We start from the raw sequence: 15802 nt of genomic DNA, 5'->3' as shown, positions 1-15802 counted from the left end.
AGAACAGTCAGTGTGGCTGAGCGGGCGGAAAACTGGTGCAGAAATCTTGGGGTGGAAGTTTAGCTGCTCCTCCCACTCCGGAGAGTGGTGGCAGCTTCATTCCACTAGTGGTGAGTAGAGAGTCGGTTCTGCCTGAGAAATGTTGGGAGCATAACCAGATTGTCCAGAGCATGCTTTGATTCAATACACCAGCCCTGCAGCTTCCACAGGTGGGGCTGCTATGGAGCCTGGGTAGAAATGAAGCCTGAAGGAGGACAAGCACTTTGGGGTGAATTCCCATCTTCTCTTTCCCTCAGGACACCCTTAGCTCTCTGTGTCATCTTGAGTGCATGTGAACAGCAAATAATGTAACTACTGCGTGGAGTTTGCAGCTTTGCTTTTCCAGGCCAAAATAAAAAATAGACTTTACAGCATATTTTTTCCACTGAAATTGCTGGAATTACATGAATGGAAGGACCTTCATTCCCGCAACTTGAGGGATGCAATGCACTTGGTATTTTCCCTTGGCACCCTTGTCGAGAGCATCAGAGAGACTTCTCTTTGCTTTGTAAGGGGAAATGGACAGAACGTAATGAGCTATGGGAGGCTATTGCCACCACTAGCTGTAGATTTGGCAAGAAAGTTGTCTTGGATGCTCAATTTACCATTATAATTGGAGGGAATAAAATCCATGAATCATTACCGTGGAAGTCTAGAAGAACAGGCTAGAGCAGTGTTCTCAAAGCCAGTCCGCCACTTGTTCAAGGAAAGCCCCTGGCGGGCTGGGCCGGTTTTTTACCTGCCGCATCCGCAGGTTCGGCCGATCGTGGCTCCCACTGACCGTGGTTCGCTGCTCCAGGCCAATGGCGGCTGCGGGAAGGGCGGCCAGCTCATCCCTCGGGCTGCGCCGCTTCCCGCAGCCCCCATTGGCCTAGAGCGGCGAACCGCGGCCAGTGTGAGCCGCGATCGGCCGAACCTGTGAACGTGGCAGGTAAACAAACCGGCCCGGCCCGCCAGGGGCTTTCCCTGAACAAGCGGCGGACCAGCTTTGAGAAACCACTGGGCTAGAGCATGTACCATCCATCTCTAACAGTATAACTAAGAAAACAACAAGAAGCAGCGCCATCACGGTAATACCGAGTGACTGGAAAAGAAGATCAGAGTGCAGTGTAGTGTGAGAAGTCTCTGACTGAAAATAAGTGCTTTTTTTTAAAAAGCAAGCCTTGGAAATTTTATAAATCTGAGATGATTATTCAACCTATTGTGTCTGTGATGGAAACTCGGAGAATTGCTAATGGCAAACTTGAAGGAGAATCTAGGACTAGAAGAGCAATGAAGGTTCCAGAGGAAAAATGGAAAATTGTCTTAACAAACGAAGCTATTTATGAGCATAATGCATTATCTGTCCACCTTAGTGTTTCCCCCGTCCACTTTTCCTAGTTTGCTCCTTTCCAACCTAGAGAGCCCAATCCATAGGTGCTCCTCTTCTGCCCACCTCCTTGGACCTGCTGTTGGGAGGGCAGGTTTGCTCTGCTGTAAGTTCTGCACTGCTTTGTGTAGCTAACTTGCTGTTCTAGAATTTAGCCTGTCTCTTAGGGCAAGTATGCCCTACAAAATTAAGTCGACCTAAGTTATGTCAATGTACAGCCACCAGAATAATTGAATCAGTTTTACATGTCCACACTATGCTCCTTGTGTCTGCAGTGTGCATGCTCATCAGGAGCACTTGCACCGATTTAACTGCCAATGTGGGGTGTTGTGGGATGGTTTCTGAAAGGCAGCAATAGTCGATGTAAGCAACGCAGTGTCTACACTAACACTGCATCAACTTAAGCTCTACGCTTCTCGTGGAGGTGGCGTTAAGTCGGTGCAGTGGGTGAGTTACATCGGTGGGAGCTACATTTTAGTATAAATGCTTACAGAGTTACATTGATGTAAACTGCTTTACATTGACCTAACTCCGTAGTGTAGACCAAGGCCGAAGCAACTAACTCTCCCAGCGGCAAGGCAGGTGTTAGTTCAGACTTCAATGATTAGAGGCGTCCCCTGTCTAGTGACTGAATTTGCTGCATGCATCTTTCATGCTACTTCATCTGAGACTATAACTAGGTCCCTTGGGTCCACTCTAGTTCACCAAGTTGAGCCAAAAAAAGCAGCTTCCCTCTGTGACTGAGGGGGGGCCAAATCCTCATGCTAACACTCATCCTGAGTAGCTGGACGAGTGCTGGACAGATGTACTAGGGATGGTTAGGAAGCTTCTTTTCTTCTCCCCCCCCCCCCCCCCGCGCCCTGGAGACTTCCACAAACTCGCTGTGCAGTGAAAGAACGGAGAATTCATGTGCCAGTGGATCCTCTAGCCCTACCTCTTCCCATTTGTGGCATCCCCATACACTGTCTCCTTGTCCACATGGGTTATGCTGCCAGAGATGATTGGGGAGGGGTGTTGTCCCATGTTTACATTGTGAGGTGCTCTGTGCTCCACTTCTGGCTGGACCACATAGAGGTCTGTGAGTCTGCTGCTAACCAAGCTGGGAATTTGAGCTTGGACAGTAGAAGCTCATGGGTTTAAATCTAGAGGTCTCTGGTTCAACCCGCTGCCTGTGACCCACCCAAGGACATTGTGTTATGTATATCTTATGCTGACCATGAGAGAAAGTGACCTGCTCCGAGCTATGCCAGTGAACGCAGAGGGTTCTAAGATGCATCTCTCTATATGTGGGCCATGTAGCCCTAGACCAGGGGTTCTCAACCTTTTTCTCTGTGAGGCCCCCTCAACATACTATTAAAAACTCCACGGCCCACCTCTGCCACAACTGTATTTCGGCATATAAAAGCCAGGGCCAGCATTAGGGGGTAATTAGGGCAATGGCCTGGACCCCATGACACATGGGTCCCCGCAAAGTTAAGTTGCTCAGGCTTCAGCTTCAGCCCTGGGTGGCGGGGCTCAGAGCCCCAGACTTCAGCCCCATGCAGTGGGACTTCAGCTTTCTGCCCTGGGCCCCAGCCAATCTAGAGCTGGCCCTGCTTGGCAGCCCCCCATAAACCTGCTCGCGGCCCCCCAGGGGGCCCCAGACCTCTGGTTGAGAACCACTGCCCTATACAATGAGGGATATTCTTGACAGTTGACCTCCTAGGACAGTCTCTTTCTGTCAGGCTGGACACCCAGGATGGCTGTGTAAAAGGTGTTTTCGTGACAGTGGCTGATGCCCTGGGGATTGAACCAGGGACCTCCAGAGCTATGAACAAGAACTGCTACATTTCGAACTAAAGAGACAGGACTCTCTTGGTAGGACCACAGCATAGAATCATAGAGTATTAGGGTTGGAAGAGACCTCAGGAGGTCATCTAGTCCGATCCCCTGCTCAAAGCAGGACCAGCCCCAACTAAATCATCCCAGCCAGGGCTTTGTCAAACCGGGCCTTAAAAACCTCTAAGGATGGAGATTCCACCACCTCCCTAGGTAACCCATTCCAGTGCTTCACCACCCTCCTAGTGAAATAGTGTTTCCTAATATCCAACCTAGACCTCCCCCACTGCAACTTGAGACCATTGCTGCTTGTTCTGTCATCCGCCACCACTGAGAACAGCCTAGCTCCATCCTCTTTGGAACCCCCTTCAGGTAGTTGAAGGCTGCTATCAAATCCCCCCTCACTCTTCTCTTCTGCAGACTAAATAATCCCAGTTCCCTCAGCCTCTCCTCGTAAGTCATGTGCCCCAGCCCCCTAATCATTTTCGTTGCCTTCCGCTGGACTCTCTCCAATTTGTCCACATCCCTTCTGTAGTGGGGGGACCAAAACTAGATGCAGTACTCCAGGTGTGGCCTCACCATTGCCGAATAGAGGGGAATAATCACTTCCCTGGATCTGCTGGCAATGCTCCTACTAATACAGCCCAATATGCTGTTGGCCTTCTTGGCAACAAGGGTACACTGCTGACTCATATCCAGCTTCTCGCCCAGGTCGTTTTCTGCAGAACTGCTGCTTAGTCAGTCGGTCCCCAGCCTCTAGCAGTGCATGGGATTCTTCCTTCCTAAGTGCAGAACTCTGCACTTGTCCTTATTGAACTTCATCCGATTTCTTTTAGCCCAGTCTTCCAATTTGTCTAGGTCACTCTGTACCCCCTTCCCTACCTTCCAGCGTATCTACCTCTCCCCACAGCTTAGTGTCATCTGCGAACTTGCTGAGTGTGCAATCCATCCCATCATCCAGATCATTAATAAAGATGTTGAACAAAACCGGCCCCAGGACCGACCCCTGGGGCACTCCGCTTGATACCGGCTGCCAACTAGACATTGAGCCGTTGATCACTATCCGTTGAGCCCGACAATCTAGCCAGCTTTCTATCCACCTTATAGTCCATTCATCCAATCCATACTTCTTTAACTTGCTGGCAAGAATATTGTGGGAGACCGTATTAAAAGCTTTGCTAGAGTCAAGATATATCATATCCACAGAGCCAGTTATCTCATCATAGAAGGCAATCAGGTTGGTCAGGCATGACTTTCCCTTGGTGAATCCATGTTGACTGTTCCTGATCACCTTCCTCTCCTCCAAGTGATCATCTATTGATTGAGCACAGAGAGGGACCTGGAGCACACATTTACCAGAGGGTTACATTGGCTTTTAGCCAAACCTAGGGACAGATACAGGTACCTCAGTCTCAGTGGCTGGATTACCTGGGTATATTTTCCTTTGAAATTTGGTACTCTACTGATCAGTCTGAGAATTGAAGGTTTGGGAATAGGACCTCTCTGTGCCTCAGGTTATCAGTCTCTGGTGGATGGAGTAATACTTTCCCACCTTGCAAAGGGGTTGTGTGAACCAAGGGATGTTGATGAAGCGCTTTGATACCCCGAGAATAGCTTTTTAAGATATTGCATCTGTATGCAAAGTGATGGACTGTGTGTTGGACAATACATTGCTGGAACGTCCCCCCTCTATTTTTGGTGCAAACTTGCCATTAAAATTGTCATTAATCATGACTTTGTTAATAGCCAAGTGGAGTGTGAGGTTCAGAGAAGATTTAGACACAGAAATTATAAGTCTGCCTCACTGGCTGACTGAAATTTTGCCAAGTTGATGCGTGGGGGAAAAAGAGCGGAATGCCAAATTTGTGTAGTTAGAAACCCTCCCACCAAACTGACTGGTGTCTGCTTCCTAGACAACTAGAGATACCAGACTAGGCAGGCACCAGTTCACCATGACACTCCTAGGGGTCATTATCAGAATTCTCCTATTATGAAGTTATGATGTATTGTATTGGTTACGAACACTGATGAAATACATTCAGCTTTCCTGTTATATCAGGCACACTGCTATGACTTGCACCTTTTGCTGTATATAGAGAGGCTGCACTGTGTTACTGAAGTGTAATTCTCCCCTTGCAGGCCACACTTTTTTTTTAAAGGCCTGAATATCATTACAACACTGGTCCCCAAACTGTGGGGTGTGCCCCACTAGGGGGGCATGGCCAGGCCTGGGCCAGTCCCCACAGGGGGAGGGAAGGGAGCACCATAGACGTGAGGAGATTATGGATGTTGATAGCACGAGATGTGATGACCAGCTAACCCGTCAACAGATCTGCACATCTTAGGTTTCACATTCATTTAGCTCTGGGTATAATAAATGCATCCAACGAAGTAACACTTTTATGGATATTTGTTATGAGACCTCACACTTCATTCTAATCAGCCATGCACAGCAGGAACAGCTTGAATCCAGAACACATGCTATGAATGGCAATCAAGTAGTTAATCAAACGCCGCACTGGCTTTAGTGAAGGTGACAAGGCTGAGTTCAGACCTATTTTGTTAGGCAGAAGGGATAGTAGCAGATTTACTCAGTGGAAGATGACTGTATCAGTATCGTTGATAGTATCCACTTGTGAATTAAACCCCTCTTTGAATTGTTCATGTTTCCCCAGGAAGGATCAGCACCTCCTTTCCCCGGTGAATTGCTGGTATCTAGTTTTGACCCAGACTCGGCGAGAGAGCAGAGACCATGCTACCCTGAATGACATCTTCATGAACAATGTCATTGTCCGCCTCTCGCAGATCAGCGAAGACGTCATCAGGCTCTTTAAGAAGGTAAGCAAAGCAATGGGCAGTTTTTATTAAGGAACCATCCTTAGTTTTTCACAGAGCAGTGCAACTTCCTATGAGATTGTGCACAAACTAGAGATCCATTGAAGATGGGAGAGTGATAGTTTGAACCTGCTTTAGATTTTGGGATTGAGATCAGCTGTGAAGTGGGTCTAGTAATAGTGGGGATAGCAATAGTCACTATGGTAAAGCAATCTGAAATTCTTACATGAAAAATGCAAAGCTCTTCATATTAGAAATAGTGTGGATGTGGGAACTGTAAAATATCTTGCTTTTGCAGGAGCTAAAGAAACCTGCAGTGAAATTCCAGCCCTATTGAAGTACTGGACTTGAGAGGGTACTGCCATTGACTTGAGAGACCGGGGCTACACCTCTTAGAGATACTTTCCAGAAACAAGAAGTGGAGGAATCTGGGAATTGAGACTCCCCAGTTCTCTTTCTAAATTCCTGGCCAAAATTTTCTTTAGTGCATCCACTGAACCAATCCCAGATACAAATGCATGCACACTGGACCTGTCTGATGGCCTTCTGCAGAGTTTATGATCTGGGCACAAGTGGTAGTATCTTATTTTCCACACTGTGTGGCTGGCTATTTACATGTGAGTGAATAGGATCAGTTCCTTGCCCATAAAGTCTCCTCTCGCTTTAACAGAGTTGGACTGTATTGACATTGCTCCAATCTCGATTTGGTTTAGGCTGGGTTTGAGGTTTCAGGCTAGTTCTAGTGTCAAGGTTAGGATTCAGGTTCAAATATTTGGATTTGACATTCCCAAAATGTCAAGCTGGCCTTATGAGATTCCAGCCCAACAATAATCTCATGGGATCAGATGGTCTTGTGAGCTTTCTGACCATCCTAAATGGTGGGAATCTGGTAGGATGAGCAATTATCATTAAACTTCTGCTGCCATGGACCAAAATCTCCGGAAAACTGGCCATTCTTATGATATTTCAGCCATATCTGGGTCTAAACTGTAACACTTCTGATTTTGGATCTGACCTAGAACTGAAACCATAAGGGCAAGTTTGATTCTGGTGGCTTGAAATTGAACATCCTTCTCCTTTTACTGCCCCATAACTGCCTTGAAGGGGCTTGGATTCAAGGGTCCAGTTTTTGCCTAATTCAGAGTTAAGTAGGACTAAAAAGGAACTATTTACATTTTACTTTTAAAAATTTCCCTTCTCCCCAGTTGGTCCCAGTGTGCATCTTTGGATGGCATATCTCATTTTAAATCACAGTAGCACATGTCTGTGCTTGAATGGTGACTAAACAAGGACCTAGTGTTTAAAATATTTCAATCTTTTACCTGGCCAAGGTGATAAAATATTTTGTTGACTAGACAATGTTTCCATTTCTTTTCCTTTATTTAGACTTAATGGTACACGTACTTACTTTGTGTAGAAATGGTTCCTTTCCCCATTCTCCAGTCCTTTTGCCGACAGAAATAAAGTAGCATTGTCTCCATCTCTAGCCTGTCAAAGCCAGCACCTGCTTTTAATCAGAAGGAAGCTGCACAATTGAGTTGTGGGGTTGTGTGATTTCACTTGCATTTGTCCCTGGAGGTTTAAATCATAGTAGGACTCACATGTCGGTAGAAATAATGACCAGCTAAATCACTGAAAAGGCTTATTTTGTGTCGTCATTTGCCACTAACGTATATCGGGAGGCCGACAATTTAGAGGATAAGCGTTATGCTTTAACCCCCTGTGTACTGTTTCAGACAGAATCTTTAGAACTGAGTTGTTGTGGGTTTTCACTTTTGTCAGTGTTTTGATGAGGTAGTTTAGGCACTGATGAATTGGAATATCCCAGAAATGAGAACTGGAAAATACCTATTAGATCATCCAATCTAGCCCTGCAGCCAACATGATTGTTCCCTAAAACGTATTTTCCGTGTTTTGTCCAGTGTAGCTTTGAATATCTCAACTGATGTCACTTCCAGTCCTTATCCTGGGGAGAGCATGTCATAGGCTATATTAATAGACGAGTGTCATGCAAATAGGCCAGCACCAGAAGGGTTAAAGGCATCCCTAATTGTTCTTCAGCCGTTTAGTTTTGCTGTAGATTGCTCTTTGATGATAAATTATGGTAACATTTGTTTCCAAGATGTCACTTTGAATTCCCCCAGTCCAGGATTTATTAATGGATTGTGACACACTGGATGCATAGAGGAACTGGAAGGTTTTGTGACTTCTCCCATTACAAATGTATATTGAGCTCTCATTATGTAAAGATAAACTATTGCAGTAAAGAGAGGGATATATAATTGCTGAGCTATCAGGACATGCATAATTGAGTTGCATTTGATCAGCACAGTGGTAATTTGCCAACAAAGGTCCTGAGAGGTGCTGAGTTCCTTAACCTCCTACTGACTTCAGTTGAGCTCCCGTCAGGATCATCAGCCAGTAAACTGTGGCTTTGTATTTTGTTGTTCTCCACTGAAGATCTTTATCCTTCCAATGGTGGATAGGTTTCTGCATGGCTAGCCCAAGGAGCGGCCCACTGGCTTACCCAAGCTGAAGGGAAATAGGAACTTTGGAGACACTGAGCTGGTGTTTTAAAGTGTTGGAGTAGGCAGGATTTAAGAGAGCCAACAGATCGCTCAGTTTCACTCCCAAGTTGGTATAAAGGCTCACAATGGCTTCAGCTGTCACATTGAGGGGGAGAGGGAAGTTTAACTTACACTTTTGGAACCTCAGGTAAGATTTGGATTCTGAATTTGGGGCTAAGATTTGAGTTAGTTTTTACTTTTGTCTGAACCGCTTTGTCTTTTCCTAATAAAAATGATTTCATAAAGGCTCATGGGGAGGGAGGTGCAGAATCAGTGTTAATATCCAATACGTCCTTTATCAGGGGACTATATCCTGCCCTTGCATTGGGCCCACTCTTAGAAACCTCGTTCATCTCTCCCTACTATGATCCAATGATGCTGCTTGTTGTCATTTCCTCCAAAGCTGGTTTCTGATTTCACTGCACAACTCTGAACTCTGGAGTCTCCTGGAGAAGTTTAATATCTTGGTTTCTTATATTTATGGCACAGCTTGTTCTCCTGCTCTGCAGTGGAGCCAGTTTGATTCTAACCTTTCTTGCTTGCTGTGATGTTGTCAGGGAGATGGATCATTTGAACCCAGTGAGGATCCATAGATTCTCTAGGACTGAGACTGGAGTTGACTCTTTGGTTCTGGAAGATGGCCTCTCAGTGCGTTGCCATACAGTAACCACCACCCTAGTTGTTGGTAACATTAGGACACTGTGCAATTCTGTTAGGCATGTCTCTCTTCCATTCTCTCCTCCTGGAACACTCCCTCTTTGACTGAAAGCACTGGCAGCTTTGTTAGCCTTGAACGATGAGGAAAAACTACTTTGAAATTATTCCCTTTCCCAAACCTTAATCCCCCTTTCTGCTTGCATGTGTGTGTGGTGCGTTTTGTTTCTTTTCCTCCTTACCAGGAATTATGAACCCGGAAAAAACCCCAGATGCAAGCTGCTCTCCTCAGGGAGCTGGGTTAGAGTGTTGGTTATATAAATCTGTTTGGCGCTCCAGGGACAAGGATGAGTCCAAGCATCTTGGCTTTTGATAAGACTTGATGAGGCAGAAAATAATGAGCTTTTCTGCAGCTGGGCTCTGCACCCCCTTGTCACGGGGCGTTTTAGTGAGAGCCGAGGCAAACCAATAGGGCCAGATTTTAAGTTGGTGGAAGTCGACATACCTCCACTGAATTCAGTGGAACTACAGCAATTGTATGTCAACAAGATATATCGGTTTATAGCAGCTGGCAGTTTGGCTCAACATGTCCAAACAGGAGAAGAGTCTCTCTTGTTTTTAGGGAAGCAGCAGAAATTATTTATCAAAATCCTTTTATCATCTTAAAGAGAAGTCCTGTTTCTTGGAAAGCCATTGTTGTTACTACAGCGGCCCCCAATAAGGAAAAATCCCATTAGTATTCTACAGTAATGGCCTGACACCATAGCTTACAAGGAGAAAGGAAAATTGGAAAAGAGTAAAGAAATTAAAACAAAAGAAAAAAAGAAAACAAGGAAAGGTTTAAAGAAAACCAACCAACTTCAATTCCAAAAGGAAATGATTAAAGGTTAGAGAGACCAGAATTGAAGTGTTGATGAGGATTAAGGACCAGAAAAGGGACAGGAGTTAAAGGGAAAAAAAATACAGCACACACAATGCAAATAGGGTGTGTGTGTGTGTGTGTATGTAAGTAAAAAGAATAGTCTTGTATTGCATGCTTCCTGCCCCCAGTTTGTATGTTGTCTACTTAGACGATAAGCTTTTGAGGGCAATCCTCAGTCTTCTTACATGCCTGTAAAATATGTGTCATACCCATAGTGCTAATTATTATTTTTCAATAACCTTTTGGAAATAGTTGCAGCCTTTTTGCTCAAGCTTTCCAAAAAAATTCAACTTGAGGCAGACCTCAGTCATGGCATATTTGAGCCCAAATGGTTAAAGTTTCCCAGAGTTATTTGCCAGTGAAAAGAGGGGGTTAACATGGAAAGTGTTACGCAGCCTTTGCAATAGGCATCATCTGTAATATAGTACTTCAGGCCATTACTGTAGGGTAATGGAGTATTTTAATGGAGTGTCAGTTTCCTTTGGAGCAATACCAGGTGGAGAGAATTACTCTTTCATCTGTAAATAGAGCCTGTTGTGAGCTATGTTGTGGTGGAAGCACCATAATTATTTCTCCCCCCACCACCTCATGATCATTGGCTTCAGATGCCATTGCATCATTCTATTGTGACACTTGCATCACTGCTCAATGTGGCACAGTCATTTGGGATGCTGTAAAATGGCTGCAGTGGATTCTCTTTGCAAAGGAAAGGGTGATAATCCCAACACGATAGATGTGCGAGAAGGTCTAATCAGCACGATTGATCTCTGTAGTAGGTGGCACAGGTTTCCCCCCGCTATAATCCAACCACTGTATTTAGATTTTATCGCAGCAATTAAGTGAATTATGCATTCTCTTTCACTCGGCAATGCATTAGAATCTGGTGTGGAACTTTCTGCTACAATCTTGACTGTCAATTACAGTGCCTCCTAGCAACCCATTTGAGTTGATTCAGGGGCAGGAATGACTCAGTATCAGATGACTCTCTCATATCCATGACCACTTTGCCTGCCTTCTATGGGCCTAGTAATCTAAAGCCATGGCACTTGTTATAATCTTCACAATAGTTTACTGCAATCTTAAAACCCAAGCTCGAGGCCTTTCATTAGTTACTCTAAGGCTGGGTAGTGTTGTACTGATAACTTTTTATGGCGAAGGAAAAGCCCAAAGGGATATTAAATGTGTCTTGGGATCTTTATAAAAGGACCCAGTAATGATATCGCTTTTCTTGTTGCACTGGTCTGTTAAAGTTACAATGACAAAGGGCAATTGTTCTCTAGTGGATGTGTTTTCTTGTTAGGTAAAATCCATCAGTCCTCCAAAAGTAATAAATTTCACTAGAATGGTTTACAGTCCGGCACACTGCCCGCTGAATAGAGCCGGTCGAAAATTTCACAAAGGAAAATTTTTCCATTGGAAAATACTGATTTGTCAAAATCAACACGTTCCCAATATTTTTTGACTTTTCCTCCCAATTTGGGATAATTTCCCTCCCCCAGAAGTTGAATTTTTTCATATCGGGAATATTTTGTTTTCCAGCCAGCTCTGGTGCTGAACACTGGGATTGTGTATTCAGGTCCAAACAGAAACATGAATACTTATAATACAAATATCCCAGCGCCACTACTAGGGCGGTGACAAGTGCCTTTTGGACACATGGGCGAGCCATTTCATAAGTGGCTTCTGATTATGAATATCTCCATTTTTGGGTCTCCAACTGAGAGAGACAAAGTGTTTTTATTTTTTTTTCTATTACTTGTGCCACTGGTTCTACTTCTCTCTGACAACCAAAATATTTCCCTGTTTAAAAAAAGAAAAAAAAAATTTGCAAGCATGGGCAATGTCAGATTAAAACCGAACCAAAAAAAGAAACTCTTTTGTGTCCAGTGCTTCTTTTAGAAACGAAGAGGTTGCTGTTTTCCTACACAGAGGTGGCTATATTTCAGCTTGTACATGACTTTGGGATCTGACTGTATAAATTCAGTTTTTATTGATGGGTGGTTTTCAAAAAGGTTTTAGTTCAGGTCATAAAGTGGTAGGAATTAGAGATGGGGAAAAAACCTTTTGGATCATCGAATCCATTCCCTGGCTAATAAAGATTTGTGCCCTGCAGTATAATTTCTAGTTCATTGTCAATCATTGTCACCGGGAAGTTATTCTGCAGTCCCCAAAATGTCTTTATCTGAACTTTTAGGAGATGCAAACCTGAGCTGGATTGTTTATCAGGTTTCTGGTACTTCCTTCTTTGACTGAAGCCGAAAATACCACGAGAAAGCCCCATCTCTCTGTATTTCAGTGCATCTGGTCCATGATGGAAGCTGGAGGGGCATGCAGTGAAAATGGAAAAATAATAGGGTGCGGAGGGAAAATGTTAGCTGAACATTTCAGCACCTTCAGAACAGATGGCTGTTCCTACTTCTAGAAACTAGTTCCTGGTTCTAGAAATGGGCCAGGGTTTGAAGAGCTCTGATCTGCTTTGTTCATTTTTAATCATCATCTTTGGGAGGTATGGGCATCATCATGTGGTTTAAGTGTAGGGGAGCCAGCACTCCTGAGTTCTAATCCTGACTCTGAGAATGACTATCAGTGACCAGGGGAGGTCAGTTACCTCTGCATCTGCTTCCCCGCCACTCAGATGAAGACAATGGTGATTACCTCATTTATGGGATGCAAGAGTCAACTTATTCATGTGTAAAATACTCTCGTATGGTAAGAGCCATCGGGCCAAATCATCCACTTGGCCTGGAGACAAGCTATAAACTAAACGAGTCCCTGCCTGGGAAGTATGCAGTCTCCATGGCATCATCCCTCCTTCCCTGGGTCCACTGGAATGTTTCTTGGGGAGGTTGGGCTTCATGCATGGAGTATGTGGTTCCCCCCCCCATCCTCCTTCCCTCCTATGCAGTCCAGAGTGAGATGATCATTTAAGTGTACTCCTTGTGCACTGTGGTCCTCCCTAAAGGGAGTGTTCCAGGGGAATGGCCAATGGGAAACTCTGCAGAGCCGTGTGTGTGTGTGTGTGTGTGTGTGTGTAGGTGTAGGTGTCCTCAAGCATTGTAGAGGCACATGGCTTCTGTTCAGCCATCCCTCTCCTCTAGCTTATCTGTGCTTGCAGAGGTGAACTCCCCGCCTACTCCATGAAGGAGGCGAACCCTACCTTTGAGGTACAAAGAGAGAGGAGACTCTGATAAGGGAATATTCCCAGAGTTCCCAGGCTTCTACTCATGCTTGTTCCACATAGGAGATGATTGCGGCCATTATTAGTATTACTGATAGCCTCTTAGTTTATTGCCTTCCTAAGAACAGTTATTGAAGATGATCCAATTTGATCTCCCGTCCGTACAAATCGGTGTCCCCACTTCAGCCTCAGCACATTGTTTTGGTAGATGCCAATGGTGGTTGCTGTCCTAAGAGGGAGAAGTGCTATCGGTGCAGACCCCCAGAAGGGGTTCTGTTCTCCCTCCCCAGCTTCTTAGTCACCCCCGATGCAAGGGATGGAAAGAAACATGCTGTTTGTTTTATTAGGATAGAACATAGGGAAAAAATATGTAACAGACACAAACATTGCTGTGCTTGAAATAATAGTGCTATGTTATTCCCTGAGCTGAGATTTAATTACTTGCCGTGACAGTGACGTGAATTTGGTTATAGTGTGTATTGCATTGTTCTGGATGGAAACCTAATGACGATGTGGTGTCTGCAAATAAGGAAGTGCTTTTTTTCTTTTCTTTTTTTTTTTAATGCTCACTCTCTGTGTTGTCAAGGAGGCCGCACTGCATCGTTCGGTGCTTTTTCTTTTTTTCTTTTTTCCCTTGCAGCAGCATTGATTTTAATAAGGGCTCCTAAACTGAACCCATCTCTTGCTCTAGCCAAGTAACTGCTTTCTAATAGGAATGGAAGGCATAAATCAGGCAGCTAAATTAAAGGTTGGATTTTTGCAGATGGTGCTGGCGAATTGGAACGCGTTGCCTGACATTTTGACTTTGTCTCCTCATAAATATATCGGTGTAATTTTTCTCTTGTTTACAAGAGAGAGGGCAAACTCTGAAGAGATTTGAGTGTCCTTTGGCTTCTTGCCTAGCTGCATTTGGGAAAGGATCCAATAGTGTGAACTGGTGAGCTGTGGTCTTTGAGATCCTGGCCCCTTTACCCCAACCACTCCGAACAGCAGGGCTCTCCAGGCAGTGTGGAGCTGGTAAACCGCACTAGGCTACCCACTCTGGGGGTGGGTTTGTGGGTGGTGGAGGAAAAGGGGCCTGTTAGGCATCTAGGGGACATGACAGCACGGTTCAAAGTAGAGCAATCCCAAGGGCTGTTCTAACTCAGAACAGGACTGCTCTGGGTCCCAGCAACCTCCAGAATCTAGAAAGTGCAAAGGAAGTGCTTCTAAGTGAGCTGATTTTTAAATGGGCTGCACACCTGCAGCTCCCTTTTCTTGTGTGGAATTTGTGGGTAAGCAGCACTTCTGAAAATCCAGCCACTTATATTTAGCTGGGATTCAAGAGCCTAATTTTAGGTAGCCAGGTTTGAAAATTATGGCCTCGCTGACTTGCCCGCAGTCACGCAGGAAGTTGGAGGCAGAAGCAAGAACTGAATCCAGGAATTTAGAGTCTTGTTTCAGTGTCTTGACCACAAGACCACCCTTCTCCATTTAGTTTGGGAGGGGTTTGGTTCAGGGGTTTTGGCTTGGCAGCTGCAAAAGATAGAGGTCAGCTATGCAGTTCAGACCTCCATCTGAACGCCTTCAAACTCAGAGTATTTGGAGCTTGAATTTTGGGTTAGGCTTTTCACTGGTGTGGGAAAGGCTAAATAGTGGAAATACTGGGTGTTTGGGTTGAGCTGTGAGTGAAAGAAACCTTTGGCCTGGTCTACGCTGGGGTGGGGGGGAGGGGGATATCGATCTAAGTTACGCAACTTCAGCTATGTGAATAATGTAGCTGAAGTCGACGTACTTAGATCGACTTAGCGTGGTGTCTTCACTGCGGTGAGTCGACTGCTGCCGCTCCCCTGTCGACTCCGTCTGTGCCTCTCGCGGCAGTGGAGTACAGGAGTTGATGGGAGAGCGCTCAGGGATCGATTTATTGCGTCTAGACTAGATGCGATAAACCGACCCATGCTGGATCGATCGCTGCCCGCCAGTCCGGCAGGTAGTGTAGACATACCCTTTGTTACCTCTGTTAATGAAAGGTACTGCTAAGAATAGCTAGAGATTTTCACTGCCTCAATTTGGGGGCCCAATTTGAAACACTCTAAAGGAGCCTGATTTTCAGAAGGCAGGAGGTACTTAGCTCCTTCTGAAAATCCAACCTCTTTAAGGTATCCCAGTTTGGGCACCAAAAAAACCCAAGGCACCCCAAATTCCTAGTCACTTTTGAAAATTGTATTTTATTCTTATCTGAAATATCGTTCAGAGATAAATTGCAGCCTGTTAATTGGCTATCTTCTCAGCTGCACCCTGCATACTAAAGACTAACTTTTAGTAATCTAAGCTTAAACTTTTTGGATGTGCGTAGGTTACCCATGCAGCTTTAATTACAGGTCTCCTGTCTGATGTGGGCTTCCTTGGTTAAAGCCATCCAACCAACAGGCCCAGGAGAG

At 45.0% G+C, this 15802-nt stretch overlaps 1 protein-coding gene across 2 annotated transcripts in view; it reads left to right on the top strand.

Annotated features, from left to right (window-relative positions):
* Nucleotides 1–15802, top strand: part of SRGAP3 (SLIT-ROBO Rho GTPase activating protein 3) — a 225978-nt gene that overhangs the window by 133435 nt on the left and 76741 nt on the right. For both annotated transcript variants that reach the window (XM_024217104.1, XM_024217103.1), the window contains exon 3: nt 5902–6064. In XM_024217104.1, coding sequence (XP_024072872.1) covers nt 5902–6064 — 163 coding nt within the window. The remainder of the gene's footprint in view (nt 1–5901; nt 6065–15802) is intronic.

Source organism: Terrapene carolina, unplaced genomic scaffold (genome assembly GCF_002925995.2).
Source record: "Terrapene carolina triunguis isolate 2854851 unplaced genomic scaffold, T_m_triunguis-2.0 Scaffold89, whole genome shotgun sequence".
Taxonomy (NCBI): domain Eukaryota; kingdom Metazoa; phylum Chordata; order Testudines; family Emydidae; genus Terrapene; species Terrapene triunguis.
This window is presented reverse-complemented; position numbering and strand designations above follow the sequence as displayed.